Source organism: Artemia franciscana, chromosome 11, assembly GCF_032884065.1.
Source record: "Artemia franciscana chromosome 11, ASM3288406v1, whole genome shotgun sequence".
Lineage (NCBI taxonomy): Eukaryota > Metazoa > Arthropoda > Branchiopoda > Anostraca > Artemiidae > Artemia > Artemia franciscana.
This window is the reverse complement of record NC_088873.1, coordinates 11,466,061-11,486,485: the sequence shown is the minus strand read 5'-3', so window position 1 is coordinate 11,486,485 and position 20,425 is coordinate 11,466,061. Positions and strand designations below refer to the sequence as shown.

The window sequence follows — 20,425 nt, the reverse complement described above, 5'->3', positions numbered from 1 at the left end:
GTATGTTAGAAGTGATCAAGAGCTTTCTTTCAGATCATTCACATCGGGTTGTTCTTGACGCATATACTTCGCAAGAACATCCAATAAAGACAGGCACGCTCCAGGGTAAAATCTTGAGCCCGACGCTTTTCCTTACCGACATAAACGCTATAGGAGACAACCTTGTAACTCCTCTGCATCACTTCGCTAACGACACCACGACACACGTATCAGTCCAAAACACGAAGACCCAGCCCAAACCTCCCTACCCTATGTCAGATCTCTTGAAAAATTGAAGAGCATTCTGAAGGATGCATGGATGAATGGTCAATTACAATACGCCAAAAGCAAAGGAGCTACTGATCTTCAGGTCAAAAGTGCCAGGCATGCCTCCCAACTTCATCTTCACAAATGAAAGTATATAGATTCGACCAGCTTAATCTCCTAGAAATCCAGGTCTCTGTGAATCTCTATTGGAAAACTTACCTCGGTTGCTTAAGAACCTCCAGCGCAAAAAAAGGTGAGGATCACTCTTCACTGCAAAATATTTTAACACCTAGCTTAGTTATCCCACTTTACAAGTCTTGCATCAAATCCATCACCCAATGTTGATGCTCGCTGCATGCTGATACTCTTAAAACATTGTTGGCACCACTTCAGAAGATCCACAATAGGGCTAAGAAGGCAGGTTCAGTCGTTAACCACAAATCTCACCAGCCCGTTAGTTAAAGGTTTGATGCAGCGTCAATGAATAATGCAGTCGTACAAGTACATAATTCACCTCTATTTGAAGAGTTTTCTCGTATTTCCCGTCTCTCTTGGAAAGCTTACCTCGATCGCACGAGAACATATAGCACAAAAAAGCTGAGGATCACTACAAAATATTTTAACACCTAGCTTAATTATTCAACTATACAAGTTCTGTATCAAATCCATCGCCCAGTGTTGATGCTCACTGTACACTGATGCTCCAAAAACGTTGCTAGAACCGCCTCGAAAGATCCAGAATAGGGCTAATAGGGCAAGTGACCCCAACTCTCTCCAGCCCGTTAGTTAAAGGTTTGATTCAGCGTCAATGAATGATGCAGTCGTACAAGTACATAATTCACCTCCTTCTGTAGGGCGTTCTCGTATTTTAAAACCCCACCCACCCCACACTGTCAAGCCAATAAGATAGATGCGAAGGAAGAGCTCGGACCAGTAATCTCTAGGTTAATACTTAAATAACAGCTTTGTTCGACGTTGCACCTTGATTTGGAACTCCCATTTTTCCCTAAAATTTTCTTTCGACTTCATCAAAACAAGACTAAAAAGTAACTTAAGACCTAATGATGGAGTAATGTAGTATATTAGGGGTAAATGAGATGCTGAAAAGTACCTAGCGCAATGAGTTAAGGTATGAAAAAACACAAAAATTCAGGCCAAAGTGCCCCGTTGTAAATATACCAGTAACGTTAATAACATTTAATGTGCCGAAACCCTATAGGCAAGTGTATTCTCCTGATGAGCCCTTGTGTTGGGTTGTTGCCTCTGAATTATTTGTCTTTACTGTTTTTATTGTTTGGTAAATGACGACTTATACTTATTGACGACATGACTGCCTGTCCATGGATTATTCTTTATGGTTGATTGTGTATGGCTATGCTGTTTGACCTATGTGGTTGTATGGATGAGTAGGGTTAAGGCCTCGTTCAAGTGCTGGTCTATATTAGTCACTAATTTAGGAAAACAGTTTTCCCTTTCTCCTTCTATCTCCTTCTTTTTTTTTCTTTTTTCTGTTTTTTTAATGTGTTTGTGCTGTTGCATTGATGATTTCTCTTTTCGTTATTTAATTCTTACTAATAAAACATAAAGTTTTACTAATTTTTTTATGAAAGCATTTTTGGCGCAATGAATTTGGCGCCTGTTGGTAATTGCAATCTTTTTTACTGATCGGGCTCATTTTAAAACATTTGAGCCAAAAGTTTCACCTTAGAAGCAAATCGAACCAGAAAAGCTCTTCCATTCAAACTTCTCTTACTCAGAAGCATAATATTGTCATTGTGATATTTTTAAACACAACTTAAAGTTTTTTTTGCACTCGGTTGCTCACGAAAATAAAAAAAAATTAAATTTATTTTAAATTTGGTAAATTCATTTGGCATATGCCCTCTTGGACCAGTCGCTCTTTTTTGTCCCAAAAATTTAAACTCATCTTTTCAGCTACACTTATTGACAAAAAATTAAAGATTTCAAATCTTCTGCCAGTATACTTACTCACGATTAGTCTTCTCTATTCTTATGATAGTAAAAAATGCTTATTTTTGTTCAATGTATAATTTTTTGTTTTTTTTTCCTTTTTCTCCCTTATGTTGTACATTTTGGGGCCTTGCGCCCTTTTTCCTTTTGACAGGTTATGACTAAATTGAACCAAATTGGAAAGAAACAACACACGGAATTGATTTGGGCGATGGAGGGGGGGGGGTAAAATAACATTGAAGAAAGCCCAAAAAAGGATAATTATACACAAAATACAATAAAACAGAGTATAAACAATACCAAGATTGGGGGAAGGAGGTATGAGTTGGAAGCATTAAAGAGCATTGATGGCATTTTTCATTGACATACGATTTTGCAAGGGCCTACAGCTTTATAGCTGAGCCTAAAGGACGAGATACTTAGATTACTGGGTTCGTTAATTTCAGATCTAATCATTCATCGAGCCAGAAATATGGTGTAACTCGTACTTTTCTTAGGGAATGTTTTAAATCTGCTTAAATCTAAGAAATCTTTCCCTCAAACTTCTCATGTTTTTAATGTATTTTTACCACATTTTCCAATCTATAATATGGAAAGAAAATTTCTAAATTTGAATCAGTAGATAGATATAAGCTAAATCTCAGCTTCCAAACAAGTTTTAAACCTTAAGTATACTTAGCACGCATAGAATATAAAGTAAAGTAAATATAGTGTAACGCAAACCTTAACTATACTCAGCGCGCATAGTATACCACTTAAGTTCAGTATTCTGTAACATTAACCCTAAGTATACTTATCATGCATAGTATACCAAGTAAGTTAAGTATACTACAAGGTAAACCTTAAGTATACTTCACCAAAAGAAATCATTGATACCAACTTTAAAAGACTGAGGCTTTACTAACCTGATGAGTTTCATAAAAAACTGGCCAAAATATTTGTCATAAAGTTTCAGAACGACAGGCTCGACTTCTGAATTGGCAGCAAGAAGCAAAACTTGCAAAGCCGATTCGTTACGCGCAAGAACTGGAATATTATCAACAAGATAACGGGCTGGTATGAAATAACCGTCCTTTGTGCGAAGAAGTGTTATTACATCGAATCCCTCGTACTCTAAAAAGAAATAATAAAAAACTGTTAAACTACGAAATGTAGCTCAAGTTATAATAAATCTAATTTTCTTGGCTTTACAATTGTAAAATCATAATCACCATAGTGAAACAAACACTTTTCTGTATTTTACACATACAACCAAGGCAGTGAACCTGCTTTATACATTTTTTAAACACTTTAAAAAATAACACTTTTTTTACTCTGTACACATACAATTAAAACATTGCATCTGCTTTTAAACACCTATTGCTCAAGGCAGCACATCTGCTTTTAATCAATTTTTTAAATAAAGCTATTTTGTCTGGTAGATATAAAATTAAGTCAGCGCCTCAACTTTTTTAACACTTCCTTACATAAATATTTTTTATTCTGTAGACATGCAATCATGGTCGCACATTTGCTTAAAAAAATTTTTAAACACTTTAAAAAACAACAACACTTTGATCTGTACGGATATGATTTAGGTAGTGCATCGGCTTTTAAATATTTTTTCAAATAAACACTTTTTTCTGTAAATACACAGTTGTCGCAGCATATCTGGCTTTAAGAACTTTTTTAAAGGAACACATTTTTGTTTTGTAGCCATACAGTCATGGCAGCACAAAAGCTTTGAAACTATTTCGTTAATAAACAATTTTTTGGTCTGTAAAAAATACCATGAAGGCAGCGCATCTGCTTTTAAACCGTTTTTCAAGTAAACATTATTTTGTCCTGTAAATGTATAATCAAGTCACCCAATCTGTATAATTTTTAGCTCTTTGGTACACATACAATAAATGCAGTGCATTTGTTTTTAAACACTTTTATAAAAGAACGCTTTTGTTCTGTGATTTAATAAAATAAAAAGAACAGTTTTTTTGAACTGCAAGTAAGGAGCGAAATTATTCCGTATATTAAAGGGGCTGTCTCCTCCTCAACTCCCCGCTATTTACGCTAAAGTTTGACTCTTTCACAACTCTACTTCTTAAAACAATTAAAAAACTATAGCGTAAAGAGGGAAGCGTTGAGGAGACAACCCCTTCCATATACAGAATAATTTCTGTTCGTTTTAAGTTTTAATGTCGCTCCTTACTTGCAGTTAAAAAAACTTTTTTTATTTAATTTCTGAACGTTTTTGAGTTAATGCATGTTTTGATTTTGGCTCATCACAAATGAGTAAATAAACGGAATTTGTATATTAAATTTTTTTTTCTGCTAAATGATTTCCTCATAGTTTTGATCGGAAGATTTTGATAAAAAAGGGGGTTGGGGAGAAGGCCTATTTGCCCTTCAATTTTGGTCACTTAAAAATGCAACTAGATTTTTTTATTTTTTTTACGAACATTTTTGTTAGTAATAAACATACGTACTTTACGAATTAACCTTGGTAACGAACTTCTATATATTTTTTTTTTTTTAATACCTATATGAGTGGATTCGGCCCCTCGTCAATGCCTCGCTCTTTACACTAAAGCTAGAATTTTATCTCAAATCCTTAAGGATGGCTCCTGAATCACAAAGGTCGTAGAATAAATAGTCGGAATTACAAAAGTTACTTTAGCGTAAGGAGCAAGGTATAGTGGAGGGGATGAACCCCCTTATATACGCAATATTTTATCTTCGCTTTAAGTATTAATGCTGTTCATTACTTCCAGCTGAAAAAAAATTATTTTCTCTTTTTTTAAATAATGCTAGAAAATCCTGCGCCCCCCTCATGGATATTCTCTTCCCTCATGAAAAATTCCTCCATGGAAAGATCCTCCCACGTAAACTCCTCCCCCACCCCAACGCCAAAAAGTCTTTCTGAAAACGTCTGTACACTTCATAACAACCATTACTATATGTAAACAATGTTCAAAGTTTGTAACTTGCAGCCCCTCCCCCGGGGGCTGTGGGGTATTAAGTCGTCCCCAATGACATATTTATTAGGTTTTTGATTAAGTTGAACAGAATGGCTATCTCAAAATTCTGATCCAGTGACTTTGGGGGAAAATGTGAGGGGGAGGGGCCTAGGCACCCCAATTTTTTTGGTCACTTAAAAAGGGCATTAGAACTTTTACATTCCGTTAGATTGAGCCCTCTTGCGAGATTCTAGGACCACTGGGTCGACACGATCACCCCTGAAAAAAAAACACAAAAAAAAACAAATAAACACGCATCCGTTATCTGTCTTACAAAAATACAAAATTCGACATTTTTGTAGATAGGAGCTTGAAACTTCTACAGTAGGGTTCACTGATACGCTGAGTTTGATGGTGTGATTTTTGGACTTTTAGGGGGTGTTCCCCTATTTTCTAAAATAAGGGAAATTTTCTCAGGCTCGTAACTTTTGATGGATTGGACTATATTTGATGAAATTTATATATTTAAAATCAGCATGAAAATGCAATCCTTTTGATGTAACTATTGGTATCAAAATTCCGTTTTTTAGAGTTTTGGTTACTAATGAGCCGGGTCGCTCCTTACTACAGTTCGTTACCATGAACTGTTTGAAAACATGCAATGAAGGTAGCACGTCTGCCTTTAAACACACTCTCTCTCTCTCTCTCTCTATATATATATATATATATATATATATATATATATATATATATATATATATATATATATATATATATATATATATATATATATATATATATATATAAAAATAAGTTGTCTGTCTGTGGATGTGTGGATGGATGTGTGGATGGATGTGTCAGGTGACGTCACCTGAAAAAACTGGATTAGGTGACGTCAAAACTGAAAAAACTAAAAAAAGGCAAAAACTACAAAAAAAACTAAAAACTAATAAAAAAAATAAAAAAGCTAAAAAACTAAAAAAACTATAAAGGTAAAAACCAATAAAAAACTAAAAAAAAAACTGAAAAAACTAAAAAAAGGCAAAAACTACAAAAAAAAACTAAAAACTAATAAAAAAAGTAAAAAAGCTAAAAAAAGGTAAAAAACTAAAAAAACTAAAAACTAAAAAAAAAACTAAAAAAGGTAAAAACTAAAAGAACTAAAAAAGAAAAAAATAAATGACGACACTCAAAGAGAAAGCGACCAGGACAAAAGGAATGTTCGATTAGCAATCAACAAAGCACCGGGACACAGGGAGTATAAATGACGACCAGGACACAAGTAAAAAAAAAAATTAACAAAACTAAAAAGAAGGTAAAAACTACAAAAAAACTAAAAAGAAAAAAAAACTAAAAACTAATAAAAAAACTAAAAAATCTAAAAATCTAAATAAACTAAAAAAGAAAAAAAAAGGAAAAAAATAAAGGAGAAAAACAAAACTAAAAAACGAATGTATATACAGACCGGTACACCGGGATACAAATGACGACCGGGACACAGGGAATATAAATAACGACCGGGACACAGGGACACAACTACAACGGGGACACCGGGGGAAACAGGGGGATATAAATGACGACCGGGACAAAAAAACTAAAAAGAAATAAAAACTAAAAACTAATAAAAAAAACTAAAAAATCTAAAAATCTAAATAAGCTAAAAAAGAAAAAAAAAGGAAAAAAATAAAGGAGAAAAACAAAACTAAAAAACGAATGTATATACAGACCGGGACACCGGGATACAAATGATGACCGGGACCCGGGACACAGGGAATATAAATGACGACCGGGACACAGGGACACAACTACAACGGGGACACCGGGGGAAACAGGGGGATAACCTGACAATCTATTTATATGCAAAGACAATGGGACAGCAAAGAATGTTGTATATTCGCAAGTTTTACGTAGTTAAAACCATATATATATATATATATCTATATTCACAGGTGGGACATAGGGACACAACTACAATGGCGCGTAACTATTATGGCGCGTAACGACTTACGCGCGCGGGGGGGCTTGGGGGGGGCGCGAAGCGCCCCCACCAACTAGGTGTTGGGGTGGCGCGAAGCGCCACCCCAACAGCTAGTATATATATATATATATATATATATATATATATATATATATATATATATATATATATATATATATATATATATATATATATATATATATATATATATATATATATATATATATATATATATATATATATATATATATATATATATATATATATATATATATATATACTAGCTGTTGGGGTGGCGCTTCGCGCCACCCCAACACCTAGTTGGTGGGGGCGCTTCGCGCCCCCCCCAAGCCCCCCCGCGCGCGTAAGTCGTTACGCGCCATAATAGTTACGCGCCATTGTAGTTGTGTCCCTATGTCCCACCTGTGAATATAGATATATATATATATATATATGGTTTTAACTACGTAAAACTTGCGAATATACAACATTCTTTGCTGTCCCATTGTCTTTGCATATAAATAGATTGTCAGGTTATCCCCCTGTTTCCCCCGGTGTCCCCGTTGTAGTTGTGTCCCTGTGTCCCGGTCGTCATTTATATTCCCTGTGTCCCGGGTCCCGGTCATCATTTGTATCCCGGTGTCCCGGTCTGTATATACATTCGTTTTTTAGTTTTGTTTTTCTCCTTTATTTTTTTCCTTTTTTTTTCTTTTTTAGCTTATTTAGATTTTTAGATTTTTTAGTTTTTTTTATTAGTTTTTAGTTTTTATTTCTTTTTAGTTTTTTTGTCCCGGTCGTCATTTATATCCCCCTGTTTCCCCCGGTGTCCCCGTTGTAGTTGTGTCCCTGTGTCCCGGTCGTTATTTATATTCCCTGTGTCCCGGTCGTCATTTGTATCCCGGTGTACCGGTCTGTATATACATTCGTTTTTTAGTTTTGTTTTTCTCCTTTATTTTTTTCCTTTTTTTTTCTTTTTTAGTTTATTTAGATTTTTAGATTTTTTAGTTTTTTTATTAGTTTTTAGTTTTTTTTTCTTTTTAGTTTTTTTGTAGTTTTTACCTTCTTTTTAGTTTTGTTAATTTTTTTTTTTACTTGTGTCCTGGTCGTCATTTATACTCCCTGTGTCCCGGTGCTTTGTTGATTGCTAATCGAACATTCCTTTTGTCCTGGTCGCTTTCTCTTTGAGTGTCGTCATTTATTTTTTTCTTTTTTAGTTCTTTTAGTTTTTACCTTTTTTAGTTTTTTTTTAGTTTTTAGTTTTTTTAGTTTTTTACCTTTTTTTAGTTTTTTTAGTTTTTTAGCTTTTTTATTTTTTTTATTAGTTTTTAGTTTTTTTGTAGTTTTTGCCTTTTTTTTTAGTTTTTTGTCCTGGTCGCTTTCTCTTTGAGTGTCGTCATTTATTAGTTTTTTCCTTTTTTTTTTTAGTTTTTTATTGGTTTTTACCTTTATTTTAGCTTATTTTTCAGTTTTTTCCTTTTTTTAGTTTTTTTTTATTTTTTATTTTTTTTAGTTTTTTACCTTTTTTTAGTTTTTTTAGTTTTTTTAGTTTTTTAGCTTTTTTACTTTTTTTATTAGTTTTTAGTTTTTTTTTTGTAGTTTTTGCCTTTTTTTAGTTTTTTCAGTTTTTTTTTTAGTTTTTTATTGGTTTTTACCTTTATAGTTTTTTTAGTTTTTTAGCTTTTTTATTTTTTTTATTAGTTTTTAGTTTTTTTTGTAGTTTTTGCCTTTTTTTAGTTTTTTCAGTTTTGACGTCACCTAATCCAGTTTTTTCAGGTGACGTCACCTGACACATCCATCCACACATCCATCCATCCATCCATCCACAGACAACTTATTTTTATATATATAGATATATATGTATATATATATATATATATATATATATATATATATATATATATATATATATATATATATATATATATATATATATATATATATATATATATATATATATATATATATATATATATATATATATATATATATATATACTAGCTGTTGGGGTGGCGCTTCGCGCCACCCCAACACCTAGTTGGTGGGGCGCTTCGCGCCTCCCCAAGCCTCCCCGCGCGCGTAAGTCGTTACGCGCCATATTAGTTACGCGCCATTGTAGTTGTGTCCCTGTGTCTCACCTGTGAATATAGATAGATTTATATATGTGTTTCAAACTACGTAAAAATTGCTAGTATGTACTAATAATGACGTCATATGCAAACGCTCTTTTTACAAACAAACAAACATGCATACACACAACTCGTTTTTATATAGATAGATAGATAGATAGATACAATACAAATTAACTACATAAAACTTGTGAATATACAACAGTCTTCGCTGTCCCATTGTCTGTGCGTATAAATAGATTGTCAGGTTTACCGACCCTCAAAGATGCAACATACAATTGTACATTGGTAAAGCAATCTGTATTAAGATCTATACCGCATTTTTCTAGTGATTGCCCTTGAGCTTTGTTGATGGTGGTTGCAAATGCTAATCGAATTGGGAATTGCAATCTTTTAAATTGAAAAAGCAGATCCGTTGGAATCATGGGAATGCGAGGAATAAGAACAGCCTCACCCTCATAAGGCCCTGTCAAGATTGTGGCCTCTATTAGGTTTTCCATTGTTTTTTTTACGGCAAGTCGCGTGCCATTGCAAAGCTTTGGTGGGTTGATATTTCTTAAAGGTATTATTGGTACGCCTATTTTTAGTTGTAGCACGTGTGGTGGAAACCCTGAAGGATCTATGGAATTTAAAAATTCAGATGGATAATTAACCGCTTCATTTGGTTCCAAAATACAAATTAACTGCGTAAAACTTGCGAATATACAACATTCTTCGCTGTCCAATTGTCGCTGCATATAAATAGATTGTCAGGTTTACCGACCCTCGAACATGCAACGTACAATTGTCCATGGGAAAAACAATCAGTATTAAGATCTATACCACATTTTTCTAATGATTGACCTTGAGCTTTGTTAATGGTGATTGCAAATGCTAATCGAATTGGGAATTGCAATCTTTTAAATTGAAAAGGCAGATCCGTTGGAATCATGGGAATGCGAGGAATAAGAACAGCCTCACCCTCAAAAGGCCCTGTCAAGATTGTGGCCTCTATTAGGTTTTCCATTGTTTTTTTTTACGGCAAGTCGAGTGCCATTGCAAAGCTTTGGTGGGTTTATATTTCTTAAAAGTATTATTGGTACGCCTATTTTTAGTTGTAGCACGTGTAGTGGAAACCCTGAAAAATCTATGGAATTTAAAAATTCAGATGGATAATTAACCGCTTCATTTGGTTCCAAAACTATGTCGACTGACTTGTAAAGGACTGCCTGGTCTCGAATCTTGGTCAAAACAATATTGTTGATTTCGTGGACGTCTATATTTTTGGGTGCGAGAATCGCTCTTTCACTTAGCCATTTACTATTTTTATAATTTTTTAGAATATTCGGAAATACTTTTTCAATCAATTCATTTTTGGACGTCACTAAATTACAGAAATCAGCAGGTAGTTGTATACGTCCTGAAATTGAGTCTACTGGGAGCTTTCCGTTTCCCATTGCCAGCAATTGATCTGAAAATGTTTGACCAGAGTCATCGTTTTGCAATCGGACACGCATATTTGTAGTTAATTTTTATGTTTTTACGTGTGCCCATAAATTAGAATTTTTCAGGCAAGCATTCATTTCGTCTGCAGGAGTTGATCTAGGTATTATAGGTAATGTTTGCCTGAAATCTCCCGCAAGCAATATTAATGTGCTGCCAAAGGGTTTCGACTTCCCTCGCAAATCTTTCAAGCATTGATCCAGAGCCTCGAGCGATTTTTTGTGTGCCATTGTGCACTCATCCCAAATAATAAGTTTGCATTGCTGCAATACTTTACCCATCCCAGATGATTTGGAAATATTGCACGTGGGAGTTTCTGTAGAATGCAAGATCAGAGGCAATTTCAAAGCGGAATGAGCAGTTCTTCCACCAGGCAGCAATGTTGCAGCTATTCCGGACGACGCAATTGCCAACGCTATATCATTTTTTGATCGAATTGATGCCAGAATCAGTTTTATCACAGACGTTTTACCAGTACCTCCTGGCGCATCCAAAAAGAAAATTTCTCCAACGTTGTTATCGACACAATGCATTATCGTATCATAAATGTCTTTTTGTTCCGACGTTAACTTGGAAATGTTATTTTGTACATACGACAATAGATCACTCGTACTGTAACTTTGTTCACGATCCAATTCTACACATGTCGAAACAGCAGCGATACGGTTAGGTGAAGGCATTCCCAAATCCTGAAGAGGTTTGTTTGCCAAACGTACGCACAAATCTTCTATAACAACTAAAGTGTAGTTATAAATTTCTGATGTAAAATCAAAAGTCATATCTGACGTCTCTAACTGTTTTCGATGGAGTATATCTTCGGACATTTTTGACTTATATTTTTCCCATAACTCTGTAGGAGCTGATGGAGAGCAAGTTGATAAAATGATGCCAAACAATGCACGAATTTTACTTGGGGTTGACGTTTCGCACGCGTCATTGATGCAGTTATCCCAGTGTTGGTCATTCTCCAATAAATTCAGAGCTTGGCATGCACTACGGTAAGTGTCATGTATAGTACCATTTACAGTCCTCAAATACTCAAAGGATGTCGGACCGGGTACATTCACCAAAAGCAGGCGTAGAAAGAAGCATTCATGTTGATTGGGGTGAACGGTGTAGAGTCTTCCTATCGTGGTATCTTTGAAGATGGTAGGTTGGCCGTCGACTGACTTACCCTGTTTTCGACGTTCAAATACTTTATTTTTAGTATTCCACGTGTAATACGAAGGCACTTCAGTATACAGCAGTTTTTTTGCAAAAGAATCATTTTTGCAAAGCGAAAAAAAAGCTGTTAATGTTGTATCCGGTGGATTCAGGACTCTTTGTTGCACGTTGGTTTCCGTGAAATAAACACGTTGACCATTCTGTAAATGTACCGCTAAGTGAACAACAGCTGGACTACGTTCATGTATCGGAAATGAAAGAATTCGCCAAACAGCTTCATTACTGCTTATGTATCTTCCAGCCTGATATTGTACGATTTCATCGAAATCTTTGATTTCGGGCTGCAAGCCAAAAACTGCCATGTCACTGCCTTTGTTGACGTATTTACATATGTATTTGATTGCCTTTACGGAGTTACAGTATTCAACGTTTATGTGTGCATTAAATGTTTTTGATAATAATGGGGAATATGGAACAACCCATTGGTTTTCTACTTCGATGGTGGTACCGTTACGCTTCTTTATTATTGCTGTTTTACCGCCATCTTCAGTAGATCTTCTTCTATATTGTGGGTAACCATCATTGCCAGTAATTGTGTTTGATACTAAAAGTCGAGGATATTGCTTTGTGCACCTTCCTTTGGCCATGCATGGTGAATTTTCGTTCAGTTTACCGCAAGGTCCATGTATCATATTTTCTACAATAATATCATGTAACCCCTTATCGACATTTTTATCAGGTATTTCAGCGGAAATCACATCATCAATTTCGTTCGAAGTAATTTTTTTATGTAGCCAGATTAGTATATGTGCGTGTGGCAAACCTCGTTTTTGCCATTCCACTGAGTACATCCAGCATCGCACTGACCCAAATACTTCAAGTTTTACAATGTAGTTTATCAGTGATTTCAACTTTTGCCGGAAGACACGGGCCGTAATGTAATGCCTATGAACCGCCGATTGTCCTTGAAGTAAAAGCTGCAGTATCTCGTCCCAAGATTGATTACATGTAAATGTAATAAATAAATCTGGACGACCATAGAGACGAACATACGCAATAGCATCTTGAGCATATTCATGCATATGACGGGGACTGCCAGCATATGACGAAGGTAAAATTGTTAATCTTCCAACGTTTGTGGTATTACCGTCATTTATAACTGCATCTCGCAAATGAATGTATTGTTCAGAGCGGAGCTTGGTCTAATTCAGGCGGATATATAGCAAACGTTCTGATTCAATTTTAGCATACTTATCAACGACGAATTGGTGAAACAATTCACGGCATTTTAAAATATAATTTTCTTCATCCTGCCGAATCATTAGTCTATAGGAATAATAATGCATTGCACTGCATTTCTTATTCATTTCTTTGTTAGTGGCTGGATTCATCAATTTAATATTAAAGTGATAGCCGTCGGCTCCATCCCAAAAAATGATAGGATATTGTAGGGCATCGTAGCATCGATGAGTTTCAGCAATTCTTAACAACTGAGCGTTTCGCTTATGAAGAATAATATCTCGAGGTAAAAACTGATCACCGACCATAACGATTTCCACTTCGTCGATAGTTGGAGCATTGTATCTACGCACATGTTGGCCAGGAGGCGTTTTGTCAGCGGAAATAACAATTTTATGCGTATCAGTAGGCATCAAATCGATGGCTGTTTTGAACAGACGCACTAAATTATTATTTTCGTGGAAAAGATGTTGCAATTGGGAAACGATTGTCCTTTCAACGTTGGGAGAAATTTCGCAACGTGCATTCAATTCAGAATTTCTATCACTGATGAAGTACAATTGTAAAAATTTATGATTCTCGCCTGAGAATGGTAGAAGGGACCCTGCTCTATGATAAATTTGCCCTTTTACTTTGAAAGTAGACATAAATTGATCTGGATTTTCGATTTGGGCTCCAAACGACGTCATTTGGAAACATGAGTTGTATTTTCTGATTTTTGACAAAAAACGCTTAGATTCTGACGTAGTTCCAGTAAGGAAAGTCTTCAATGGCTTTGGTGGTGCAGCCAATAGAGGAAGTTTAACTTTTCCTGAGGCGCAACACATTCCCATTGTTTCACCATTGAATTTCAAGGCCTTGCAATAGGGACAAATTTTAGACATTGTCCCGATTTGAACATATCTACTCAAGCTATAATCATCGACTGGGTTGTACCTGAATGCCAGGCGATAACTTTCAGGTTGCTCTGATTCCTCGGCACGCTTTCTTTTCTTACTTTCTCTATCAGCAGCAAGCCTGATTTCTTGCTGTTCTTGTGATTCCTCGGCACGCTTTCTTTTCTTACTTTCTCTATCAGCAGCAAGCCTGATTTCTTGCTGTTCTTGTAATTCCTCGGCACGCCTTCTTTTTTCACTTTCTCTTTTAGCAGCAAGTCTGCTTCCGCGTTGCTCTGGTAGTTCCTCGGCACGCTTTCTGTTCTTTCTTTCTCTATCAGCCTCAAGCCTGTTTCCTTGCTGTTCTTTTGATTCCTCGGCACACTTTCTGTTCTTTCTTTCTCTATCAGCCTCAAGCCGGTTTCCTTGCTGTTCTTTTGATTCCTCGGCACGCCTTCTTTTTTCACTTTCTCTTTTAGCAGCAAGTCTGCTTTCGCGTTGCTCTGGTAGTTCCTCGGCACGCTTTCTTTTCTGACTTTCTCTATCAGCAGCAAGTTTTTTGGCATAGACTCTTTGAGCATCTTCATCGGCTTTTGCCATGGTAAGTTCATCAGTCATTGTAAACTTAAACATTAATAGATTTCTACGTGAACATATGTCTTAAATATCTTGAATGACGTCACCGTCAAAGCAAAAATGACGACAACTAATTTCATGACGTCAGTCAACACAGAAACATGACGTCACCTGATCCACAGACAGACACACAGACAGACAACTTATTTTTTTATATATAGATATATATATATATATATATATATATATATATATATATATATATATATATATATATATATATATATATATATATACAAATAAAAAAAAGTCGCCACATCTGCTTTTAAACACTTTTTAAACAATTTCTTAAATAGACACCTTTTTGTTCTATAAACATACAATCAAGACAGCGCATCTGCTTTTAAACTCTTTTAAATAAACAATTTTTTGTTCTCAACACATTCAGTCAAGGTAATGCAACTCTTTTTTTTCCTCATTCTCTTGAAATATGGAGATTGATTTCAGGAAATAAAAGAAGGGGAAAAAAGAAAAGAATATTGCAAAAAGATGGAGTCATTAGAATTGTAAAAGTTGTCAGATTATAAAGATCATCCAGGCCTGGAGGCTAACATTGAACCTGCAGAATCCCTGATATTCTAAGAGAAAATTTTAGAAATAAAACTAAAAGAAATATTAAAACATTTCTACTTCGAGTTTAAAAAAAAATCTTGATCAGTTCTTGAAAATGTCTGTGAAAGTTGGCTACGAAAAGCTTTCTGCACAAGCATTTGTATATCTTCTAAAGCGTTGTTTCTCGTGTCAAAAAACCGGGCATCTGGCCTCGCGGTGCTCCAATCAGGCCCTCTGCTCTTGCTGTCGATCATGCGATCACACCTCTAACAATGCCTCTCTGTGTTGGGAAAATTTTTTCTGCCTAGAATGTAAAGTTGCCGGCCATACTTGTTACAGTGTAAAGTGTCCCAATAACAACAGTCAACTAGCAAAGCCCACGGTATGATATGGATCTTTCTACTACTGTGCAAGCTATACTTTTGTGGGATATTAATGGTGGCTTCTAGTCGAACTTCTTGTGATAAAAGGTTTGCTTTCGAGCTGTGAAAGCAAAGACGTCCCCGCAAGATTCTCTGTCCCAACCTTCTGGAGAAATGTATCAAGAGATCGTACTAGCGCCCGCCTATCTGCTCAAGCTATTCCTGATTCCGAGTGGAATTCGTTCTTCTCTGCTGAATTCTCCCCGCCATATGCCGCCCTACAGCCCGAATATGAAGATAAGCTTGATAGATTTCTGTCTAGCTGTCTTACCGATAATTGTCTTGTTTCGGCTGATTCTGTACTGCGAGCAATCCAGCGCCTACAACCCTAAGAAATCTTCTGGCATCGATAAAGTGGGCGCTCTTCACATTCTGCACAGAAGCGAGCTGCTGGTAAACTCTACTGCTCTTTTTATGCAGATGATTGTTACCCAAGGAGTTGTACCTTTTTCTTTTTCGATTAGAGATCTCACTCCAATTCCAAAGAAAGGTAAACTCGCCACCCATTGCCCGTCTTCCCGCCCTATAACGGTGGCTACTACATTCTATAAGCTTCTCGAACTTCTGTTCATAGACCATCCGAGCCCGAAATGCTATGTTCCACCTTACATATTCGGATTCGAGCCACGTCTCGGTTGTGCCCACGCTTTGTCGGTTATCGCGAACGTATTGATCGATGCTGATGCATCAGATGGAACTCTCCTGTTAGCCGAGCACGATGTTTGTAAAGCGTTCGATTCCCTCATTCGTGCCGCTATGCTACCCAATGCAGCAAAACGTGGAATGAGCCCTTCATATATCAGAGCCCTTCGGGACACGTATTTTCGTCTTAAAGTTCACCTAATAGTTCATATTATCTAAAGCTGACGGCTCTCAAGTCTACGCACCAGCTCCTGATATTTTTATTAAAGTCGAAAAAGGTACCCGTCAAGGTGCTGTTTCTTCCCCTTCAATCTTCAAAAACGGAGTTCTTGATACACAGTCAGCTGTTCCCACATCTTTCATGTGCTGGTCTTGATTTATCTCTCGTATCTTATGCTGACAACTTTCTGAATTTGAGCCACACCATCCAGCGCATTAGTGAGATTTTCGCAATGCTTCAATCTGAGTATGCAAAACTAGGTCTTCACTTCAAAGCTGAAAATTCTGAAGTTGCATTCTTCAACTGGAAGCAAGCATTGCCTGGGGATACTCCTCTCGAAAATAGCAGGATTAAGCCAGTAGATCATATCACCTACGACGGTCTTCCCATTGGTTCGCCAATAATGCACACGCGACAACTATTAATTGCTCACAATTGAAGGTAGAGTTGGGTTATCATATGCTTCTTTTGTAACGAATAAGTTACACTTCAACCATTGTCTTCTTTCAAAGCTTTTCAACTCTACCGCTCTACCACATTATCTGTACATATCGCAGTTTTCGAAAATAATCACAAAATCTAACAAGTAAAAATTGGTTCAGTTTTCTTCCGGTTCGCAAAATATATTTAACATTATCCCCCTTGGACCCGCAACTCTTAGCTAATTAAAAAATTGAGCATTGCTGACCCCATTATAGCTGTGGAAAAGCGAATTCGTGCATATAATTCTCGTTCGACAAAGTTGACCCATCCTTAGTCGTCGGTACTGGCCCAGTACTTGAGATTTATTTGTTTTTGTTTTTTTTTTAATTGTTTGTTTTGGCACTTACTGTGTATTTCTTCTTTCTTTTTCTTTCGTTTATTGCTCCGTCTTTTCCTTTCTTTGTATGACGGTTTTCCAGTAAATAATAATGATAATAAATTAATAAGCTAATAATAAGAAATAGCCCGAAATTGAATGGTTTTATGAGTGTAGAATCACAAGAAAGGGTAATTTAACTGAGTTGACGATTACAGAGTAATACACAGCATTTCGGATCCATATTCTTTTTTTTTAAAGTGCAATTAAGGCAGTTTTTTGCATATTATCATATCAAATGTACAATAAAATCGAGTTTACTTTTTAAATTAAAAATTAACAATAATTCAACCATGAAAAATGTACGAATCAAAGAATAATCTTTTTAAGATCCATTAACAATTATAGCCTAAATTTTACCAAAAATTGACAAATTCTTAGGAGATCCGACGAAGGCCGGGGGGGGGGAGGGGTAGGGAAAAAAATAAGCGAATTATCTTTGTTTGTTTAAGATCCACAGACGTACCAGGGACATTACTATGTTGAACCTGAGAATAAACAAGCAAAACTATCTAGTTAAATGCGCTTACGCTTTTCAAACGTAAGCTTTAAAACATAAACAATTTGTTGATCCCCAAATACAAGTGTTCCATCAAGAGCAAGATACACCTCAAGTTGTGCACCTTCGTACACAAAACTTTATCTTTAGATTTCATTTTGACTGCCATTGGTACTTCAACTCTTCTAATTCCATTAACCATTGACAGGTCATTAAAGTACCAAGGACAGTAAAAAAAGAAATATGATTGTTTGAATTAGTCAAGTTGAAAATTCAACAACAACACATATTTTAATGAATCAGAAAAAACGGGTAGCCTACTGAATTTTTATCAAAAGGACCTCTATTTGTAGTTATGCAGCTTTTGTTAGTAGCGGGCTCTAAATAATAGCAATAATTAAACATGAGTATGAGTACAGAATTGGCAAAAATAAACTAAAAAACATACTGCGCAATAGGTTAAGAAGCACAGCTGTCTTTGGACCAGGCTATTAAGGTTTGGAATTTACAGACGAAAAGAGATGTCTAATTTACCGAATCAGTTTTACTTAATTATTTTCACGATTACACGTGGCAGCACTGGAGAAAATATGGTGCCGTCAAAAAAATTTCCATAATTTTCACAGACCCAATGAAAAAAGTCTTCTCACGGTTTTGAAGTATGAATAGACCTAAGATAGGTAAGGGAAAAAAATGTTTTTATTTTAATGTCCTTCGTATCTAAACGGAAAATACTTTCATGTCACCTCATCAATAAAGAAATCACGTGAAAGTATACGATATGAAAAAAACGCACATACAAAACAAAAACAAGATACTTACTACCTACATTTAATGACAAAGTGAATTGAAACGGATAAGTGATTTCAAAACGGATACAAGAATTCAAAACAGGTACAAAAACACCATGAGTAAAGAAATTACATACAAATGCAGAGATACGGGCAAGGGCGGTTCAAGGTTACGACCAATTTGTAGCTGTAACAAAAAGACTAGATAAGACAAACATTTTTTGAGAATTCTAATTTAGGGTGTCTGAAAAAATAAACATATCTTTTGGAAATTTGATCCGAACCACGTTATTTACCATTCCTTTGATCCAAAGTAAAAAATAAAAGATAAAATAATAGGTTTCAATACATCGAGCTTTTGAAGGGTTTGTCTCTAAGGGCAATTTCACTTTTTTTTTTTTTTTACTTTTTTAGTTTTCACTGGAAAGATATTCATTTGTGGCAATGACTCAAAATATAATATTTTTTTTTACCCAAAGAAATTCACATTGCCTATCAGATTTCTTGGGGGAATCCTAGTTTCAAAGACACTTTCAAACGCAAATTTCTTCTAATTGACAACTCCATAAGTAAAAATGGTTCCATTTTCAAATTAAGCTGAAAAACTATGTCTATTGCACTGATCAACCTTCAACACAAATCTTAAAGCATTAAATTTACAATAATTCACAGTTTTGAAGTCATTTGTAGGAAGCTTTTCTGTCAAACCTACAGAATCTAAACTGAGTTGTTTGAGGCCAGGAGTAATGTATTGCAATGCAGCAGGATAAAATCACGCCTGGAAACCCAGAGAACTGGAAACCCAGGGTTCAACCCTGCTTATCACAAGGCCACAAATAAGTTGCGACCTTCGAAGAACCAAGAAACTGACATGGTTTAGTGCAGCTATTCGCCTGAGGTGGCTCTGTGCTCCAGTGAGTTGTTGATAGTAAAAAAAATAAGGGCCAAGACAAACACCCCCTATAGTGTTCCTCCCCTACATCAAACCTAGATCTTTCAAACTTCAACTTTTTGTAGGCCAATAAGAATGCGAAAACTCCCAGACAGAAAAAAACTGTTTTTGTTTATGCGAAATAACATCAGCAAAATAACAGCCATATTTACAATTTGAATTTCAAATTAGATACTTTTCCAATATATCTTGTGAATTAAAAGATGTTAGTAGTTATTAAGCATGCGGTTAACTGAAATATTGGGCACTAATATTTTCTCGTCTGAACCACTAAGAAACTTAATTGTACAATATTATTAGGCGACAATATCGACCCTGTAGGCTCAACTTTAGATTTCTTTTATCTTTGGAAAAAGAGCAATTTCCAAAAAGAATCATCTAAAAATAACAAGTTTTTCAATGCGAATAAACCTTTCCAAGAATTGAAGTTTGAATTGATACTAATGAAAACCTTCAATAAGAAGCGGAACAAGATTGGAAAAATTGTATAAAAGATTCAAAACTATGCAAAAAACAAAATGTATAAATTCGTAAAAATTCGATAAAACAGATATCAGACGGATAAGATAAAATCAGCTCATTCTTTATTATTTTTCATTTGAATGTTCAATTTCGCGTTTCAACATTATTTCCTTAGTCTAAAAAAAAGAGAATGAACTGACAATTTATTGAATATTTGAGAATTTAGATTATGGAATATTATCGACTTTTGTTTCAAAGCAACATCAAAAAAGATATAAGAGAAAGAGCGACTTACCAAATTTAAAAATTTCCGGTGGAGGAGCCTGATTTGACAATATCCCGCTATTCCTGAAAGGGGAAACTTACTACAAGTCTT

General features: G+C 35.4%; 1 protein-coding gene across 3 annotated transcripts in view; it reads right to left on the bottom strand.

Annotated features, from left to right (window-relative positions):
- LOC136032804 (uncharacterized) overlaps nucleotides 1-20,425 on the bottom strand; it is an 83,421-nt gene that overhangs the window by 4,538 nt on the left and 58,458 nt on the right. For all 3 annotated transcript variants that reach the window (XM_065713194.1, XM_065713195.1, XM_065713193.1), the window contains 2 exons: nucleotides 20,345-20,397; nucleotides 3,123-3,330 (listed from right to left, as the gene is read on the bottom strand). In XM_065713194.1, coding sequence (XP_065569266.1) covers nucleotides 3,123-3,330; nucleotides 20,345-20,397 — 261 coding nt within the window. The remainder of the gene's footprint in view (nucleotides 1-3,122; nucleotides 3,331-20,344; nucleotides 20,398-20,425) is intronic.